At 41.7% G+C, this 21,927-nt stretch overlaps 1 protein-coding gene across 1 annotated transcript in view; it reads right to left on the reverse strand.

Moving 5' to 3' along the window:
• Positions 1 to 21,927, reverse strand: part of sgsm3 (small G protein signaling modulator 3) — a 191,309-nt gene that overhangs the window by 88,467 nt on the left and 80,915 nt on the right. Inside the window, exons 6-8 of the mRNA XM_043680029.2 lie at positions 9,568 to 9,675; positions 8,878 to 9,021; positions 3,370 to 3,565 (exon numbers count right to left, since the gene is read on the reverse strand). Of these exons, the coding sequence (XP_043535964.2) occupies positions 3,370 to 3,565; positions 8,878 to 9,021; positions 9,568 to 9,675 (448 nt within the window). The remainder of the gene's footprint in view (positions 1 to 3,369; positions 3,566 to 8,877; positions 9,022 to 9,567; positions 9,676 to 21,927) is intronic.

Consider the following 21,927-nt stretch of genomic DNA (forward strand, 5'->3'; position numbering starts at 1 on the left):
TTTCCTCCCACAGTCCAAAGATATTTAGATTAGGTAGATATACCGTGCTAAATTGCCCATCCTAGGCAGGCTAGATGGATTAGCAATGGGAAATGCAGGGGTGGAACAGGTCTGGGTGGGGTGTTCTTTGGAGGATCAGTGTGGATTCAACAGTCCAAGTGGCCTGCTTCCACACTGTAGGAATTCGATGATTCTATGATCATTTGGATGTTTTGCCAATAATAAGAAACAGAGCTGGAGCAAACACTCACCCCAAAAATAGCAATCTACAACTGAGGAATAGTGGGCAGAAAAGGCTATTTATTATTCAGAAGGTCGACAAAGGCCGTTCTAGATCACTGGATCTAAAAACCTAAATATCAAAGTAGGTCATTTAGCCCACTGAGCGTGTTGTGCCAATCAATGAGATCACAGCTCATATGCATCTAAGCATATTCATTCATATGGATTGCATAATCCTTAATACTCTGGTCAAATTAAAATCTATTCATTTGTTTTAAAAGTTTTGAATTATCTCAGCCTCAATAGCTTCTGGGAGAAAGAGTTTCAAAATTCCATTCCCCTCTATGTGAAGTGCTCACCATATGATGTAAAGTTTGGGATTTACAGGTATACTTTTTAATGTTATTTGGTGATAGTGTGGGTCTGTGTTTGAGATAGTAACTGGTGATTTTAGTGTGTTTGAAGTAAATAATTAACTTGTAAATATATCTGTAACCGCTGCAATTTCTTTAAAAACAGTTTTTGAAGCTTGGCTGGAATGTGAGTAAGTTTGTTCATGAACAGATTTTTGTTTATTTTAGATTATTTGTGATCTAGCATGGAAAATAATGGGGTCTCAAAAAGGGTTGTCAGAGTCTTCTGGAATCTGGGTTTTATCAAGCTTAAGAGAAACATCTATAACAGCAACTTTTAGCTTCATAGAGTTATAGAGTCCTTCAGCACAGAGGCAGGCCCTTTGACCCAAACTGGTCCATGCCGAGCAAAATATCCATCAACGCTAACCCCATTTCCCTGCACTTGGCCCATATCCTTCTAAATTTTTCCTATCCATGTATTTGTCCGAATGCCTTTTAAATGTTGTTCATGTACCCACCTCAATCACTTCTGCTGGCAGCTCATTCCATATACGTAGCACCCTCTGTGTAAAAAAGCTGCCTCTCAGGTTTCCTTTCATTCTTTTCCCTCTAACCTTAAAACTGATGCCCTCTAGTCCTCAATTCCCCAACCCTGGGAAGAAGAGGGAGTGCATTCACCCTATCCATGCCTCTCATGATCTATTAAATGCCTCTATAAGATTCCCTCCCTCAGTCTCCTATGCTGTAAAGTAAAAGGTCCTAGTTTGTCCAAACTTTCCCTGTAACTCAGACCTTGAGTCCAGGCAACATCATTGTAAATTTCTTCTGTACTCCATCCAGTTTAATAACATCCTTCCTATAGCAAGGTGACCAAAACTGAACACAATACTCCAAGTACGGCCTCACCAACATCCTGTACAATTGCAACTTAACTTCCCAATGTCTATACTCAATGCCCTGATTGATGAAGGCCAGTGTGCCAAAACCCTTCTTCACTGCCCTGTTTACCGGTGACTCCACTTTCAGAGAACCGTGCACCTGAACTCCAATGTTCCCTGTTCCACTACACTCCTTAAGGCCCTACCAATTACCATGAAACTCCTACCTTGAATGGGCTTTCCAAAATGCAAGACCTCACACTTATCTTTATTAAACTTCATTTGCCATTTCTCAGCCCACTTCCCCAGCTGATTAGGATCCTGTTGCAATTTCTGGTAACCTTCTTCACTGGCCACAATACCACCTATTTTAGTGTCATCTGCAAACTTACCAATCATGTCTTATACATTATCATTGAAATCATTGATATAGATAACAAACAGCAATGGGCCCAGCACCAACCCCTGAGGCATACTTCTCCAAAGGCCTCCAGTCTGACACGCATCCTTCCATTATTACTCTCTGCTTCCTACCATCAAGCCAATTGTGTATCCCATTTGCCAGTTATCCCTGGATTCCATGTGGTCTAACCTTCCAGAGCAGCCTATCATGTGGAACCTTATCAAAGGCCTTACTGAAATTCATATAGGCTACGTCTACCAGCCTGCTCTCATCAAAGAATTCTAACAAAATTAGCTTTTAACTTTGCATAGTGCCAGTCGTTATGCAGATCTTGGAACTGGATGGCTATACAGAACAGTGTTCCTCCAGCAAGGGAATGATAGATTTAGTAAATTAAATTATCTTTCGTGTTCATGTTAGTCCCAGACCAGAGGCACTAGGATAAGAACCAGAAAAGGCTAATTAAAGCGGAGTGCAGTGAAGCTCAGCTCCGGGATGCAGCTATCACAGTTACAGTCTCCAATTGAAATTGTAAGTGACTTAAACCCAGCAAGGCATTAGGTGCAAGGAGAAAGTGAGGTCTGCAGATGCTGGAGATCAAAGTTGAAACTTTATTGCTGGAACAGCACAGCATGTCAGGCAGCATCCAGGGAACAGGAGATTCGACGTTTCGGGCACAGGCCTTTCTTCAGGAAGCAAGTCTTCTGGCGCTGAGTATTACATGAGTGACGTTTTGGGAACTGTACTGGGATAGTGTTTTGATTACTATAAATTTACTTTGATTATTTTCAATTTATTTAGGAATGTTTTGGGGTCAGTGGGATTATACTTTCACTGTGTTTAAAATGTTTGAAATGATATTATAAAGAGATAGAATTATTCAATTTTTACCTTCATTATTTTTGCAATAAACTTGAGTTTCACTGTCAAAGTAAACTTTGCAGCATTGCATAATTATGTTTCAGTAAGAGACTGCTTTGTAAAAATCAAAACAAATAAAATTATTATCTCCATCAAACAAAGTCCCTATCAGCAGTGGTGACAACTACTGGGGCTCATCTGAGATTGTGGAATTCACCAGATTTAAGAGGATATGTACCTTTCTTGTTAAAGTAATGGCTACAGAATGATTCAGGGCATAAAACAGCAGTGTTATGATGAAGTTTATTGTGTGAGATTTGACAATGGCTTTGGCGGTGACTAAGAGTATTGTGGAAGATACACTAGTGGATTATTTAAAATCTTTGACTATAGAGGGACTTGGCAGGTACAATTAACACAGAAGTAAAAGCTGAATCTCATAAGGATGAGATACTGCAAGTAATTATACCACACAAAACAAAGGACAGGAGAAGTATATGCTGTGTATCTAAGTCCTGTGACAGGAAGTGGGCACACAGCATAAGTTGAGGATATCTTACATTAATGTGTTTTTTGACTTCTATCAAATCAAATATATCGTCAATCTGCCAAGTGAGGATTGTTTGATCAAAACTATTGCTTCTCTTACCAATGTCATGCTCCTGGAGAAGTTTGTCCAGTCGGGGAATGTACTGTACTATCAAGTGACGCAGAACCCGCTGGTCTGTCTGCACACCCAGCAATGTGGTGCTGAAATATGAAGGAGGAACCAGGTCCTCAATAATGGCACACATCATCCAAAAAGCATCCTCCTCTTCCAGGAACAGCAGCAGGCAAGCTGCAACCTGTGCAAATAAAGCAGGTTAGTTCTGAGATCAAGGTCAAGGTAACTGTAGGTGTTGATGGGTTTGTAATGGATGTTGGTGGCCAGCCTATTCCCAAAAATAGAAACAAAGATGTCAAGGAAGGAGTCAGAAATGGACCAGGTGAAGGTCAGGGAAGGATGGAAATTGGAAGCAAAGTTGATAATTTTTTCTAATTTCAATAAGAGACAGGGAAGCAGTACTAATAATGTCATCAGTGTACTGGAGAACTAGTTTGGGGAGAGACCAGAGTAGGGCTGGAACAAGGAATGTTCAATATACCCATGAAAAGACAGGCATAACTGGGGCCCATACAGGTACCAGTAGCAACACCACTGATCTGAAGAACATGAGAGGAGTTAAATGAGAATTTGTTCAAAGTGAGGATGAGCTCAACCAGGCAGAAGAGGTTGGTGGCAGATGGGGACAGTTCAAGGCTTCCTTTCAAAGGAAAAGCGGACAGCTCTAAGGCCATTCTGTTGGGCGACTAGATGTCCATAATGAAAAGACAGCTACTGCTCGCAAACAGGACTGCAAAGTGTCAGAAGAATCAAAGTTGTAAGTGGGAGGGGATGAACAAGAGGAGAAAAATAAATAGAGTCCTGGTAAAAAGAAATAAGGATGAAACAATGGTTCTGCCCAGGCAGTTCTGTTTGTGGATTCTGGGGAAAAAGTAGATGGGGGCTGTGCAGGGTTGGGGAAAATGAGCTTGAACTCTTTGGGAGATGCGGTGGGAAGAGATATCCCCAGATGGAGAGGTTAGTGATGGTCATGGGGACAACACCCTGATATTCGTTGATGGCATCATGGTCTGGGGAGATAGGTGGTGTCTGACAGCTGACAGTTAGCATTCATAAAGTAGAAGTCAAACAACACCACCACCACCCCCATCAAGAACTAAAGATTTCGTCAACCAAGGATTCCTGCTTCCGTGTTTGAAAGGCCCTCAGCCTTGTCCAACCCCATTTCCTCCATTACTGCCCTCGCACCTTTCCTTCCCTTCCACAATAATTATAGGGTTTCCCCTTGTCCTCACTTTCCATCTCACCAGCCTCCACATCCAAAGTTGCCATTTCCACCACCTCCTGTAAGATGCCACCACCAGACACATTCTCCTCCCCTCCCTTGTCAACATGCCACAGAGACTGTTCCCTCTGGGACACCTTGGACCACTCCTCCTCCACTTCCAATGCCTCCCCACATGCCACGGCATAGTCCCATTCACTCGCAGAGGTACAACACTTATCTGTTTATCCTATTGCCATCCAAGGCCCCAGACACACTTTCCAAATGAAGCAGTGATTCTGTACACTTCCACTTACTCTTGTATTCCTATACTTGAATACACAAGACAATAAATCTAATTTTAAATCAATTTAGTCTACTGTATCACAGCTCATGATGTAGTCTCCTCTATACTAAGTGACTGCTTTGTGGAACACGTACATTCTGTCCATAAAAATGACTCCAAGCTTTCAGGTGACTCCCACCTCAACACATCATCACTTTCCATGCCCACATTTCTCTCTCAGGCCTGCTGTATTGCTTCAGCCAAACTCAATTCAAGCTGCAGGAACAAAACTTCATCTTCTACTAAGGTACCTTACAGTCTTCAGGACTCATTGAGTTTAATAATTTCAGAGCACGATCACCTCTGCATCCATGTCTATTATTCTCCCCACAATCCCAGGTCCTGTCCTGAAACGGGCTGCTTTCAGCACAGCCAACCCATTTTCAATGGCATATAGTCCCTATTATCACCATCTTCGCTGGCTTAACTTCAATAGTCCCTTTCTGTGCTCAACCCTTTTTTCTCTTTCCAGATTACTTGTCCACTGATCTGCTCATTCCTTTTACCCCCCTCGACTCTCCTTAATTGACATTAGTACTACCTTTTCCTAGATGTTTCTAATTTTGAAGGAGGGTTACTGGACTGGAAATGTTAACTCTGTTTTCGGTCCACAAATACTGCCAAACCCACTGAGTTTCTCCAGAGTTTGTTTCAGATATCCAGCATCCACAATTCTTCATTGTAATGTTAATTAATAACTTATGCTCATGAACTTTGGAAATTATTGGTGCAGAAAGGTTTTGTAAGGATGGTACCAGGACTGAGTTATTATAAAGAGAAGCTGGATAGACTGGGACTTTTTTTCACTGGGAGCATCATGATGGGCTGAATAGCAAAGTTCCTTTCCCCAGTGTGAGGGCATATTTTTAAGGTGAGAGGAGGGTGGTTCATCTGTGAAATGAAGTGCAAGAGGAAGTGTTGATGCAGGTACAGTTACAACATTTAAAAGATGTTCAGACAGGTACAACCAGAGTTTCCATGCTGTTTAAAACTATTACACTAAAATGACTTTGTCTAGAAGAAACTAACTATTGCTTGATTATATAGAATTTTAATCTTCCGGATAAAATGAGGCCTTGAATCACAGAATCACCTAGTAGAGAAAAGGTCCTTGGTTCATCACTGCCAAAGCTACACTAAATCTACACTAGTCCCACTTTCCAGCCTTGACTATTATGACATTTCAAGTTTTCCTCAAAGTACTTTTATAAAATTTGTGTGGTTTCCTGCCTTTACAACTGTCCCAGGCAGTGCATCCCAGAGCTCAATACGCTCTGGGTGAAAACATTTTTTTCAGAATATTTAGAGAAACTTGGGGAGGCAATGGCCTAGTGATATTATTACCTGACTATTAATCTAGAGACCCAGATAATGTTCTGGGAATCTGTATTTGAATTCAATTAAAGCATGGAATTAAAGGATGACTATGAAACCACTGCAGATTATTGGAAAAACCCATCTGGCTTACTAATATCCTTTACAGAAGGAAATTGCCATCTTTACCTGATCGAGCCAACATTTAATTCCAGACTCGCAGCAAATTACCCACAGATCCCTTCTAGGCAATTAAGGACGGGCAATAAATGCTGTCCTAGCCAGCAACACCCGCATTCCACGAAAACAGAACGTTAAAAAGCTACATTGTCATTCCACATTTTTTATTTTATTCAAATTTCACCAGCTGCCATGGTTGGATTTGAACACATTTCCCTAGTTACTGGACCAGAAACATTAAATCTGCTTTCTCTTCACAGATGAGCTCAGAACCGCTGAGTTTTCCCAGCAATTTCTGTTGTCTCTAGAGTATTGGCCTGGCATTCTGGATTACTAAATTCAGTGAATCATCACTATGCCACCCTTCATCCAAATAGTATTTACTCCTCCTAAAACAAACAATAGATGGACCATGCTGAACCAGCAATTGCTGTGGTATACATCCATGTATCTGGTGCTGTACTGACAATGAAATTCTTCTACCACATGGTTTAAATGTGTGATAGAGAGACTACTTATCAGTCTGATATTGGGAGCTACCACGTGAGTTGTGATTGCATGAAACAGTGTGAAACAGATTGCTTAACCGATCCGTAGTTGCATACAATTGAGCAATGTGTGATATGATTTTCAGTGTGTTTCATGCAGATTGTAAGCAATCAACATGCGCTTGTAAAACTCAAAATAAATCATATACTGCTAGTTGTGAATCCACAATTAAACTGCATTGCCAAACAATTCTGAGTTCATTAATTGCTGTAACAACAACCATCCCAAGATCACCAATCGAGCTTGAGTCATGGCCCATTTAAGTTTGCTACAAATGATATATATTCATAAGCAGAGACCCCTTCTCTTCAACAACAATGAAATATGCTCAAATCTTGCAGCGTTTTTGAAATACCTGTGACTTCGAGAAGCCTAATTTGGCAAGATGGATCAGAAACTGACTTAATAATAGGTAAAAAGGGTAGTGACAGAAGGCTGTTTGAGTGACTGGAGGCCAGTATCCAGTAGTGTGCTACAAGAATCAGTGCTGGGATCCTTATTGTTTATTATATACATAAATGATCTAGATGAAAACATGGGGGGGAATGTTCAACAAGTTTGCAGAAGGCAGCAAGATTATAGGGAGGTTAATAGTGAAGAAGATGGTTGTAGGCTATAGAAAGATATCGATGCATTGATCAGATGGGCTGAGCAGTGGTAGATGGTAGTTAAATCTGATAAGTGACACTTTGGAAGAAGAAACAAGATGAGGGAGTATATAAAGAACAGCAGGATACTGGATAACTCAGAGGAATCTTGGGGTAATTATTCACAAATCCCAGAAGTCAGGAGAGCACATGAATTGGACAGTTAAGATGGTATGTAAGTCACTTGGTTTCATCAGTTGTGGCAGAAAGTATAAAAGCAAAGTAATATTGGAGTTGTACAGATCATTGGTTGGGCCACAGCTGGAATATTGTCTGCAGTTCTGGTCAGCTCACTACAGGAGGAATGTGATAGCACTAGAGCAGGTACAAAGGAGTTTCACCAGGATTTGCCTTTGTTGCGGAAATTGGGTTATAAGGAGAGACTAGAAAGGATGGAATGGTTTCTTTACAGCAGGGAAAACTGAAGGGGGACATGACTGAGGTGTATAAGAGGGGTATGGATAGCATGAACAGGGAGCAGCTGTTCCCCTTAGTTGAAGGGTCATACTATAAGAGTAAGGGGCAGGAGATTCAGAGGGAATCTGAGAAAAAATGTTTTCATTTACAGGGTGGTGGGAATCTGGGTTGCATGGCTTGGGAAGGTAGTGGAAGCCGGAAATCTTACAACTTTTAAAAACATTTGGACGAGCACCTGAAGTATCATATCATTCTAGGACATGGAACAAGTGCAGAAAATTGCGATTAGCACACCTTTAGTGGCAGCTATTGTCATTGGAGACTAGTGAGTGGAAGGGCCTTTTCTGCACTCCACAGTTCTCCATTGATTTGCCTCAATCAAACAGAGTCAACTAGCCAACTAATCTCATTCCTCCTGTGGTATGAGTTGGTTTGATAATTTATAATTTGTCATTCTGACATTTGTCTTAATTAGTCCAAGATGACAAGCTTTGGCAACTTATCTCTTTCGCTTCCACTGATCCATTCAGTACAACATCAGACTTGGGTTAACTAGTTAACTATAATCTGAATTGCTGAAGGCAGTTGATACACTTCACAAACTAGACATAAAAATAATTCTTGACTTAATTCTTTTCGAAATGTTAAGGTTGAAGACACATTTGATTCAAATTCCCTGCAAAATTTTGAGTTCATTATGGAACAGAACTATCTAGAGGACTGGAGCACGAGGCTGCATTTGAAGAGCTTTGATGAATCCAATTGTCTTCTCTCATAATGAGTGTTTCAAGGAATGAAGAACAAAGAAGAATATATGTTTTAAATAAAGTCTGTACCATTCCGGTCCCTTGACAGTATCCAATCTCTGGGTATAGCCATGCCAGCCCACGTAGAATTCTTCGTAATCTTGGAATGCCAACACTGTTTATGTTGGAGAAGCAAGTGTTACTTGGCATTGTGCGCAGTAGGTCTTTCTCAATCTGAAACAGAAAAGAAATTGGCAATTTGACTCCCAAATACCTGTTCTAGGCTGTCAACCATCAATGCTGCCACAAAAATCATTGTTCCCACACAAAATTGGTAGATTCCATTTGCAGTACTTTGTTTGCTTTTTTAATGTTTTTTTTTAAACTTGCATCACTACTTTTGGTAATGTTTGTATCTGTACCTCCTAGTCTTTCTGCTCCCCTACCAATTTAAACACTTACTGCCGAAAAGAGCATGTGGCAGCTTTATTGTCCTTTCCAGAACTCTTCGGTCTCGAAATGCCCACCATTCACTGCACCACTAGTGGCTAGGCTTTTTATCAGTTGGAACTCTCATCCCAAACTTCTTTCATTAGCTTTCTGTCTCTCCTGCTGCAAGACCCTCCTTAAAATCCACCTTCATGACAAAGCTCTTAGGTCATTTCTCCTACCATCTCCGTCTGCACTTTGGTATACATTTTTATTGCATTACGCCTCCTCCTCAACGTTATAGATATTATATAAATGCAAGCCATTTTGTAATGGCCTCATTCATCTCACCTGTTTGGCTGCAATACTCCCATCATTGGAGCTGTTTTTGGCAATGTCACGGTATGAGGTTTCCGTATTCCGCTTTTTCTGCAGAGCGCCTGACAATCGCATCCAGATCTAGTGAAAAGAATGCCAGCAAAATAAGAGAAAAGAATTAGCACAGAGCAAGAGGCCTTAAAGGCTTTAAACAGGTTGGACTTGTAGTGGGACCTACAAGAAACTAAACAAGCCTAAAACTTACAGAAATAGAAAAGGAGAGCATCAGGCAGACTAATCTAGGGTAGGATATAAATGGCCAGGGAATTCAGTGTTGTTCAACAGGAACTTAAGGATGGTTTCTAGAAATAAGGAATTACTGTGAAAAAGGAGTGGAAACTGGCAGGACAATCATGCGTATAATGTTTGTCATTAAACTGGAGGGAGACCTGGAGGCAATAGTACATTGCCAACAACCAGGTGCAGTATGGATTACTGAGACTGGTTCCAGAAAATTCAGGGCAGGACTTAAACATTGTATTGTTTAGCAAAGATACAGTAGGAAAGGGCAAAGTAGGATAACTTGGAAAATTTGAAGTTGAATGGCATAGCCATCTATAAGGCAGAAGCAGGATCCATTTGGAGAATGATAATAAAGAATCAATCACTTTGAAAGAGGCTCTCTACTGGCCACCTAACAATGAAAATTAAGAAGAGGGATGAAAAATTGGGAAAATATGGAAATTGTCCAAGGAAGCATTCACTACAGGATTTAATAATGGGGAATAAACAACAGCAAATAGAATGGCATCTCAGAATAGTACGAAGCAGAGGATGACGATTCAGCCCCTGATATGTACTGCCATTTCAAGGAACAGTTGGTAAACAGCTTTGAACTCCCTGAGTGCTTTTTTTAAAAATTAGACAAAAGATGCATGAGTGGCTCACACAGGCTGTAGCTGAGGGGATCAAAGCAAGACAGAGATACTGTGAGCTGGAAATGTGTTGCTGGAAAAGCGCAGCAGGTCAGGCAGCATCCAGGGAACAGGAGAATCGACGTTTCGGGCATAAGCCCTTCTTCAGGAATGAGGAAAGTTTATCCAGCAGGCTAAGATAAAAGGTAGGGAGGAGGGACTTGGGGGAGGGGCGTCGGAAATGTGATAGGTGGAAAGAGGTCAAGGTGAGGGTGATAGGTCAGACTGGGGTGGGGGCGGAGAGGTCGGGAAGAAGATCTCAGGTTAGGAAGGCGGTGCTGAATTTGATGGATTTGACTGAGACAGGGTGGGGGGAGGGGAAATGAGGAAACTGGTGAAATCCGAGTTCATCCCTTGTGGTTGGAGGGTTCCTAGCCGGAAGATGAGGCGTTCTTCCTCCAACCGTCGTTTTGTTGTGGTCTGACGATGGAGGAGTCCAAAGACCTGCATATCCTTGGTGGAGTGGGAGGGGGAATTCAAATGTTGAGCTACAGGGTGGTTGGGTTGGTTGGTCCGGGTGTCCCAGAGGTGTTCTCTGAAACGCAACACATTGCCAGCTCTGATCTCCAGCATCTGCAGACCTTACTTTCTCCTCAGAGATACTGTGAGCACCGAGGGAGGCATCAAGTGAGTGATCACTGGTTTAATGAGCACTAAAAGTGAACTAGCAGCCTGGAAATGTAATCTGTTCCAGCCTGCCCTTGTACACGAAATGCCCTTAAAGTAGCATTCTAATGATAGTTGCAGGTGCACTGCAAACTATAGAACTGAAGTTACAGAGGCTTCAACTAAGCAGACAGATGTTCCATGAAAATGGAGAGGGGCTGGCACATGTAAGATAACAACAGCTATGAACTATGTGCATGGTCAGAGCCCTGGAGCATTCCCTGAAATATTGGTGCTTGATGTCCAAGACTGCAGAGCAGAGGAACTCAGACTTTCTTGTCAAGAATTCTCAGCATCTAATTTCCATCCACCTTATGATATGATAGAATGAGGCAAGCTTTGCAGTTAATGAGGGTGACAACTAGCAATAAGCCCTGTTAACAGGTCTCTCACTGATCCCTGGCAAGAATCTCATCTTGATGATTGGAACTCTGATGCTTCTGACATTGAGAGGTGTCTTGAATCCCATGTGATTCTGCCAGATTTTGTGCCTTGGCCCAGGTTATTCAGATTCTGTCCTAAAATATCTTGTAAAGAATTCAAAAGAAACTTCTTTACCCAGAAACTAATGAGAATGTGGTACTCACTACCAATGCTGCCTCTAAGCTCCAATGTGCCGCACATTGCGATCGTCATCGGCATGCCAATTTTGACACTGACTTCTGATTCCAGAAATCACTGCAGTGCACAGGCCACAAAGCCAATAATAAAATTAGAAGGAGCGCTGCTCATTACTACAGGAAGTAGCTGAGGTGAACAAGATATGCGGATTTAAGGGGAATCTGGATAATTATTGGAGAGAGAAGTGAATCGAGAGATAGAAAGATGTGCCAATGTGGACCACAAATGGATTGCTTTTACTGAACAGTCTATTTATGTGCTGCATTTTCTCTGTAGTTGTGTTAACAATGAATGCCAGAGAGGAAACTAAATGAAGAAAGGGAAGGAGATCCTCAAAGTCTCAGAAGTTAGACAATTTGCTGTGGGACTGATATAAAGTCCCACATTTGCTATGTTGAACTAGCTGATCTCAGTGCAACAATTACTGTATTTTGTGGAACAAGAATGCTGAGAACTATCAGTTTTCCCAGGTTTCCACTGCAGATCCCTATTTCCTAACAGTGCTACAAACTGTACATGTGGATTTTGGGTGAAAACACATTGGGCCAAAGGGCCTTTTCTGCGCTGTATGACTCTATGGTAAAAATAAGGACTGCAGATGCTGGAAACCAGATTCTAGATTAGAGTGGTGCTGGAAAAGCACAGCACTTCAGGCAGCATCCGAGGAGCAGGTCACAGCAGTTCAGGCAGCTGTATGACTATGACTTATGACCTAGACCTGATGCTATTCAAGATCAATAAACATGTGGACAGACTTTGATGGTTCACATATGAGCACGCTGGTACTACACAGAACATTGAACAGCACAGCACAGGACAAGCCCATCGGCCCACAATGTTATACTGAACATGACGCCAAATAAAACAAATCCTTCTGCCTGCCCTTGGTCCATAACCCTCCATTCCTTGCATATTCATGTGTTTATCTAACAGTCTCTTAAATGCCTTTATTCCAGCTGCCTCACCGAGCACCCCGGCAGTGTGTTCTCCTACCACTCTCTGTGTAAACAATTTGCTCCTCATGTCTCCTTTGAACTTTCCCCCTCTCACCTTAAATGCATGCCCCCCTAGTATTAGATATTTCAATTCTGGGGAAAAGGTTCTGACTGTTAACATTATCTATGCATCTCATAATATTATAGCCTTCTATCAAGTCTCCCCTCAGCCTCCGCTGCTCAAGAGTAAACAACCCGAGTTGTTCTAGCCTTGCCTGACAGCTCATACCCTCTAATCCAGGCAGCATCCTGGTAAACCTCTTCTGCACCCTCTCCAAAGCCTCCACATCCTTTAGTGCTAACTGTATGTCACTGATAATCCAGTCTAAACAGCGTTGAATATGGCATCAAGAGGCTGGGTCAATGCAGTTAACAAAACTGTTAAAGGAATTAAACAAATCTAACAAAGTTTGGATAAGTATGACAATGATAATCTTGAAAGTTCCTGAATTATTCTAACAGGGTTCAGTGCTGGGGCCCCAGTTGTTCAAATATACGTTAATGAGTCCAGTGAAGGTTCACCAGGGCAGGGTGGGACTCCACCACAGGCTCTTTAACATTTCCAGAAGTAGTAACAAGACAGAGTACGGAAAGGGTCATGAAGAGTGATGCTCAACACAGGACTAAAGTAAATGAGCTTGTAGCACAAATTGGAATTGGAAATACAATGCTGTGGGTAATTACAGAAATGTGGCTGCAAGGGGATCAAGGTGCGAATTTAACATCCAATCATGTACATCCTATCAAAAGGACAGGGAGATGGGCAGAGGCGTTGTTAATAAGAAATGAAAATAAATCAAAAGCAAAAAGTGATATAGAATTGGAAGGCACAGAATCTGTGTGGGTAGAGTTGAGGAACAACAAAGACAAAATCTCCTGAGAGTTGTGTACAGGCCTTATAGCAGTAGTCAGGATATGGGGAAGAAAGCTAACCAGCAGGTAGAAAAGGCATGTAAAAAAGGCACTCTTATAATGATCATTTGGGACTTCAATATGCAGGTGGACTAGGTATTTACAGGTTGGTAGCAGCTCTTAAGAAGAGGAATTCATGGAGTATCTATGAGATCTTTTTTCTGGAGCAATTTGTGGTAGATCCCAGCAGGGAACAGACAATTCTGGATTTGGTAATTTGCAATGAGTCAGACTTGATTAAGGAGCTTAATGTGAAGGAAAGGCTATGAGGCAATGATAGAATTAGGTTGTAAGTTTGGTATCATTGCTATCAACCACCTTGACAGATGAAGACAGGTGGGCGGCACGGTGGCACAGTGGTTAGCACTGCTGCCTCACAACGCCTGAGACCCGGGTTCAATTCCCGCCTCAGGCGACTGACTGTGTGGAGTTTGCACGTTCTCCCCGTGTCTGCGTGGGTTTCCTCCGGGTGCTCCGGTTTCCTCCCACAGTCCAAAGATGTGCAGGGCCAGGTGAATAGGCCATGCTAAATTGCCCGTAGTGTTAGGTAAGGGGTAAATGTAGGGGTATGGGTGGGTTTCGCTTCGGCGGGTCGGTGTGGACTTGTTGGGCCGAAGGGCCTGTTTCCACACTGTAATGTAATGTAATGTAATGACACATAAATAGAAAGTGGGACAGAACACCAGCGCTTCACTGGAGGCTCACTGATGTTACTTGGCATGGTGACAAAATGTCTGAAAACAAACCTTCCAGCTCAGCGTGCAAACTTACAACCTGAACCTCATCCTGAGCTACAAATCTTCTCAAAAATGATAAAATTAACCCAGCAGTTTGATCGGGATTAGATGTAAAGGCATTACAACTGAGTAAAGGTAACTACAAAGACATGAGGGTGCAGGCGGCCACAGCTGATTGGAAGGAGATCTTAGCTAGAAAAACATTGGAGCAGCAATGGCAGAAATTTCTGGGGAAGCACATCCAATCTTCATCCCAAGAAAAAGGCTACACACTAAGGGAATGATGAGGCAACCATGGCTGACAAGGGAAATCAGGGACTGTACAAAGGCAAAAAGCATACAATGTAGTGAAGATTAGTGGGAACCCAAAGGATTGGGAAGCCTTTAAAAACTAGTGGAGGATAACAAAAAAAAAGCCATGGGGGGGAGAAGATGAAACACAAGCATAAAATAACCTAGTAATAAAAAAGATGATTGCTCGAGTTTTATAGATAAATAAAGAGTAGGAGTGGACATTGGACCACTGGAAAATGAGGCTGGAGAAATAGTAATAGGGAACAAAGAAATGGCAGAGTAACTGAAGAGGTACTTTGCATCAGTTCTTACAGTGGAAGACAACAGCAGCATACCAGAGAGTCCATCAATAGTGGCCATCAATAAGGTGGTGTTGGGGAAGCTAAGGTTTGAAAATGGATAAATCACTTGGACCAAATGGAGTACACCCCAGAGTTCTGAAGGAGATAGCTGAGGAGATGGTAGAGCATTGGTAGTGATCTTTTAGGAATCACTGGAATCAAGGAAGGTCCCAGAGGACTGGAAAATGACCAATGCCAACACTCTGTTTAAGAAGACAGGGAAGCAGAAGATGGGAAACTATAGGCCAATAGCATCTACTATTAAGGATGAGGTTGTGGAGTACATACAATTACATAGTAAAATGGAGCAGAGTCAGTGTGGTTTTGTCAAGTGGAGGACATGTCTGACAAATCTGTTAGAATTCTTGGAGGAGGTAACAAGCAAGTTAGACCAAGGAGAGCCAATGAACATGATCTATTTATGTTTCCAGTAGGCGTTTTACAAAGCGCTCGGGGACTTATCTTCCATTAATCCCATCAGTTTAGTTAATACCTTCTCTCTAATTATAGTAATTTCACCAAGTTCCACTTCCCAAGTTTTTACGAAGAAATTCTTCATTGTTAAACCCGAGACAAAATATTGGTTTTGTGCATCTGCCATTTCCGATTTTCCCATTATACCACACCGTTTTCATCCTCTAAAGAGCCAATGTTTACTTGCACTATTCTCTTCCTTTTTATCAACTTATAGAAGCTTTTGATATCTACTTATGCTTTTTGCAAGCTTTTGTTCATATTTCATCTTAGTATTTTTGATTTTGCTTTCAGTAACTCTTTGCTGATGTTTCCTATGATCCTGCCCCACTAGCTACCTGACAACAGAGCAGCACTCCAAAAGCTTGTAGTTTCAAATAAACCTGTTAGACTATAACCTGATATTGTGTGATTTTTAACCAATGTTTCAAGATCTCCCAATCCACCAGAATACCACTGATGTTTTCAGTATGATATGCCCTTTGTTTTGCCTTTCTGTTATCCTTGGCTTTCTTGTTAATCCATGGAAGATTTTCATCTTTTTACAATTCCTTTTCCTCTCAGGAATGTACTTAGAGAGGTATTTAATTTTTCCCTAAACATTTGTCACTATTCTTCAACCGCCCTGCCCTGTAATATTTTTGCTCAGTGCACTTGGGCCAACACTGTCCTCAGCCTGTACAATTACCTAATGGTAAAAGTCTCGTATGCGACTGTCTTCACTCGTTTATCTGAATTTGAAACTCTAGAATGTTGGGACTCCACAGGGAAGTTATTTGGGTGGAACTAAGAAATAAGAAAGGGATGATCACCTTATTGGGATTGTATTATAGACCTCCTAATAGAGGGAAATTGAGAAACAAACTTGAAAGGAGATCTCAGCTATCTGTAACAAAAGTAGGGTGGTTATGGTTCGGGGATTTTAACTTTCCTAAACATAGACTGGGACTGCCATAGTGTTAAGGGTTTAGATGGAGAGGAATTTGTTAAGTGTGTACAAGAAAATTTTCTGATTCAGTATCTACCTACTAGAGAAGATGCAAAACTTGACTTACTCTTGGGAAATAAGGCAGGGCAGGTGACTGAGGTGTAAGTGGGGGAGCACTTTGGGGCCAGCAACCATAATTCTATTAGATTTAAAATAATAATGGAAAAGGATAGACCAGATCTAAAAGTTGAAGTTCTAAATTGGAGAAAGGCCAATTTTGACGGTATTGGGCAAGAACTTTCAAAAGCTGATTGGGGGCAGATGTTCGCAGGTAAAGGGACAGCTGGAAAATGGGAAGCCTTCAGAAATGAGACAACGAGAATCCAGAGAAAGTACATTCCTGTCAGGGTGAAAGGAAAAGCTGGTAGGTATAGGGAATGCTGGATGACTAAAGAAATTGAGGGTTTGGTTAAGAAAAAGAAGGAAGCAAATGTAAAGTATAGACAGGATAGATCAAGTGAATCCTTTGTGAATCCGTAGAAGAGTATAAAGGAAGTAGGGAAAGAGGGAAATACTTAAGCGGGAAATCAGGAGAGCAAAAAGGGGACATGAGATAGCTTTGACAAATATGATTAAGGAGAATCCAAAGAGCGTTTACAAATACATTAAGGACAAAAGGGTAAATAGGGAGAGAACAGGGCCCCTCAAAGATCAACAAGGTGGCTTTTGTGTGAAGCCGCAGAAAATGGGGGAGATACTAAATGAGTATTTTGCATCAGTATTTACTGTGGAAAAGGATATGGAAGATACAGACTGTAGGGAAATAGATGGTGACATCTTGCAAAATGTTCAGATTACAGAGGAGGAAGTGCTGGATGTCTTGAGACGCTTAGAAGTGGATAAATCCCCAGGACCTGATCAGGTGTACCCTAGAACTCTGTGGGAAGCTAGAGAAATGATTGCTGGGCCTCTTGCCAAGATATTTGTATCATCAATAGTCATAGGTGAGGTGCTAGAAGACTGGAGGTTGGCTAACGTAGTGCCACTGTTTAAAAAGGGTGGTAAAGACAAGCCAGGGAACTACAGACCAGTGAGCCTGACCTTGGTGGTGGGCAAGTTATTGGAGGGAGTCCTGAGGGACAGGATGTACATGGTTTTGGAAAGGCAAAGACTGATTCGGGATAGTCAACATGGCTTTGTGCGTGGGAAATCATGTCTCACAAACTTGATTGAGTTTTTCGAGGAAATAATAAAGAGGATTGACGAAGGCAGAGAAGCAGATGTGATCTATATGGACTTCAGTAAGGCGTTCGACAAGGTTCCCCATGGGAGACTGATTAGCAAGGTTAGATCTCACAGAATACAGGGGGAACTAGCCACTTGGATACAGAACTGGCTCAAAGGTAGAAGACAGAGGGTGGTGGTGGAGGGTTGTTTTTCAGACTGGAGGCCTGTGACCAGTGGAGTGCGACAAGGATCGGTGCTGGGTCCTCGACTTTTCGTCATTTACATAAATGATTTGGATGCGAGCATAAAGAGGTACAGTTAGTAAGTTTGCAGATGACACCAAAATTGGAGGTGTAGTGGACAGCGAAGAGGGTTACCTCTGATTACAACAGGATCTGGGCCAATGGGCTGAGAAGTGGCAGATGGAGTTTAATTCAGATAAATGCGAGGTGCTGCATTTTGGGAAAGCAAATCTTAGCAGGACTTATAGACTTAATGGTAAGGTCCTCGGGAGTGTTGCTGAACAAAGAGACCTTGGAGTGCAGGTTCATAGCTCCTTGAAAGTGGAGTTGCAGGTAGATAGGATAGTGAAGAAGGTGTTTGGTATGCTTTCAGAGCATTGGTCAGAGCATTGATTACAGGAGTTGGGAGGTCATATTGCGAATGTACAGGATATTGGTTGGGCCACTGTTGGAATATTGCGCGCAATTCTCATCTCCTTCCTATCGGAAAGATGTTGTGAAACTTGAAAGGGTTCAGAAAAGATTTACAAGGATGTTGCCAGGGTTGGAGGATCTGAGCTACAGGGAGAGGCTGAACAGGCTGGGGCTATTTTCCCTGGAGCATCGGAGGCTGAGGGGTGACCTTATACAGGTTTACAAAATTATGAGGGGCATGGGTCGGGTAAATAGGCAAAGTCTTTTCCCTGGGGTCGGGGAGTCCAGAACTAGAGGGCATAGGATTAGGGTGAGAGGGAAAAGATATAAAAGAGACCTACGAGGCACCTTTTTCACGCAGAGGGTGGTACGTGTATGGAATGAGCTGCCAGAGGAAGTGGTGAAGGCTGGTACAATTGCAACATTTAAAAGGCAGTTGGATGGGTATATGAATAGGAAGGGTTTGGAGTGATATGGGCCGGGTGCTGGCAGGTGGCACTAGATTGGATTGGAATATCTGGTCGGCATGGACAAGTTGGACCGAAGGATCTGTTTCCATGATGTACATCTCTGTGACTCTACAACTCTAAGATCACTTATCAATCCTTCCTTGTTACATAATACCAAATCTTAAGTAGCCAGTTCTCTGTTTGGCTCCATGACATGTTGCTGTAAGAAACACACTCTGATATACTCTGAACCTTTCTTCAAGGATATCCTTGCCAAATAGATTAATCTAATCAATATGCATGTTCAAATCACCCGTAATTACTGTTGTGCCCTTGGTCAAGCCCTCATTATTTTCTGGTTTATACAATCACCTACATCGGAGGTACTGTTCGGGGGCCAATAAATTATTCCTGTTAAGGGGTTTCTTCCCTTGCTAAATAAAAATTTCTACAAGTGGCCAAAACTCTTCTCAGTATTCCAACCTTGGTCAGACAAGTACCTTGGCTGAAAATGTGTTGCTGGAAAAACGCAGCAGGTCAGGCAGCATCCAGGGAACAGGAGAATCGACGTTTCGGGCATAAGCCCTTCTTCAGGAATCAGACAAGTACCTTGTACAGTTTTAGCACGATTTCCCTGTTTCTATATTCCATTTCCTTTGAAAGAAAGGCCAATATTCCATTTGCCTCCCTATTATCTGCTGAACTTGGATGCTAGCTGTTCTTAATTCATGAACGATGACTTCCAAATTCCTGAGCTGTAGTCTTTCTCCACTTGTTTAATATGCAGCTTCTCTACTCTTTCTGCCAAAGTGCATAACTTCACATTTTCCCATTATATTTTAGCTATCAAGTTTTGCCCAATCACCAAACCTGTCTATATCCCTGTACTAGCCAAGTCAACTGCTCTTCATTAATTTAAAAATCACACATCAGGTTATAGTCCAACAGGTTTAATTGGAAGCACACCTGGTGCTGTGTGATTTTTAACTTTGTACAGCCCAGTCCAACACCGGCATCTCCAAACCATGGCTCTTCATTAATAGTTAGGATTAGTTATAAGTATATAGAGTTACACAACATACAGCCACACAATCGTACTCCCAGAATCACATCCAAAATTGCTGAATTCTCCATCCATTCAGATGGATAGGGTCCTGGGACACTCTGAATATCACTGCTTTCTAATGCCAGCTTAATCAGGAAATGTTGAGGACGGACCTTTCAGCCCAAAACTGCAACTGGAAGGTCAGGCTCATTCTTGCAGAAATTGCAGAGGTGTTATGCAAAGTGGTCAACCAGAGCGTGTTTCATCTCACCAATGTAGAAAAGACCACATTGTTATCTACAATGCAGAGGAGTGAGAATGGGGGACTGCAATTATCTTCATGCAGATTAGAAAATAACAATGTGATGACAAAGTGTGGAAGGAGTTCCTGATGAGATTAAACTGTAATTATTAAAACCTATTTTTAAGCAAAGATGTAACATTTACAATTCTTCAGCCCTCTGGCACCACCCGCTTTTCCAAATGGATTGTAAAATTGTGGACTGTGCTTTCTCAGGTTCCACCACACCCCCATCCCAAACAATACTCAATTTGGTTCTGGTGGCTTTCTAATGCATCTTCTTTATCAACTTCTATCTCAACCAGTGTCTCAGCTACCACTTCCTTCTTTATGGCTTCAGTAGCATTTTCTTCTTTGGTAAGGACAAATTCAAAGCATTCATTTAGTTCATAAGCTCTGACCTTTGACTCCAAGAATAAATCTTCTTTTTGGTCCCTGCCATTTCTCGAGACAACTTTTAGATTCTCTTTTAAGTTACCTGACCAAGTGTGGCACCAAGAACTCGGAGCAAAATCAAGAACAAAGGTTAAGGAGAAACTTTTCAGTGGTAAATACTTGAGCGAGGGGAATTGTTAGCATAGTTCTCATTACAGCAAGCTCTAACCATGAAGCACTCTTGTTTCAACTGTACTCTGCTACTTCAGTAACAATCTTCCCCAGATAAAAACATCAGGAGTGAAACTGTTCACAATTCACATTCAGCAACTCCTCCAATAAGTAATCAGCTCAAACCTATCCAAATTAAGATCTCAATTTTTATAAAGTCAAAGTCATACAGATCCTTCAGTCCAACTCGTCATATCAATCAAGTTTCCCAAACTAAATTCGTCTCATTATAGGTTAGGTTACAGGTTAATGTCAGCATTCTTTTATTCCAGTTCGTACTGAATTCAGGTGGCTGCTATGGCATGACTTCAACCCATGTCCACTACTACTCCAATGAAAACATAGAACAGACACACAGAAAACGGGAGGAGTAGGCCTTTCAGCTCTTGGAGCCTGCTTCACCATTCAACCTGAACACGGCTGATCATCCAACTCTGTATTCTCATCTTGCTTTTTCCCATGCCCTTTGATCCTTTTAGCACTAAGAGCTTTATGTAACTATTTCTTGAAAACATTCAATATTTTGGCCTCAACCACTTTCTGTGGCACAGAACTCCATAGGCTCACCACCCTCCAGGTTTAAATTTCTCATCTCAGTCCTAAGTGGCAACCCATCCCTTTCGACTGTGATCTCGGTTTTGGACTTCCCGGTCATCGGCTATATCCTTCCTGCGTTTACCTTGTATAAACATATGAGTAAGGTACCAGAGTAGACCACACAGCCCTTTCAACCTGTTTCAACATTCAACGTCATCATGGCTGATGCGTTTTCATCCTCAACTCTACATTCCTGCAAATCCCCTATAATCTTTTATTCCCTTAGTAATCAAGGATCAATCTGCCCGTCTTAAAAATACAGCAAAGTTTGTTTTAACAGTCACCTTGTAAACTAGCACTTTCAATAAATTGGCAAAAATTATACACTTGAAATACTGAAAAATTACTGTATTATCACAATCTCCGCAATTCTTGAGTCAGTAGAGGGTGCGAATCTTAAGTTTCTGTGTAAGTTTATTTATGGTAAAGTTGCATTTTTATTTAAGTGATTTATGCTATAAATAAAGTACAACAGTGATGTGTATGTCTGCTGCATTACATTTGGTTTATTAGATTACTAGATTAGATTACTTGTTAGATTACTTAGTGTGGAAACAGGCCCTTCGGCCC

The sequence above is a fragment of the Chiloscyllium plagiosum genome, unplaced genomic scaffold, assembly GCF_037043375.1.
Source record: "Chiloscyllium plagiosum isolate Xiang-an unplaced genomic scaffold, Cpla_swu_hap1 HiC_scaffold_33, whole genome shotgun sequence".
NCBI classification, from domain to species: Eukaryota; Metazoa; Chordata; class Chondrichthyes; order Orectolobiformes; family Hemiscylliidae; genus Chiloscyllium; species Chiloscyllium plagiosum.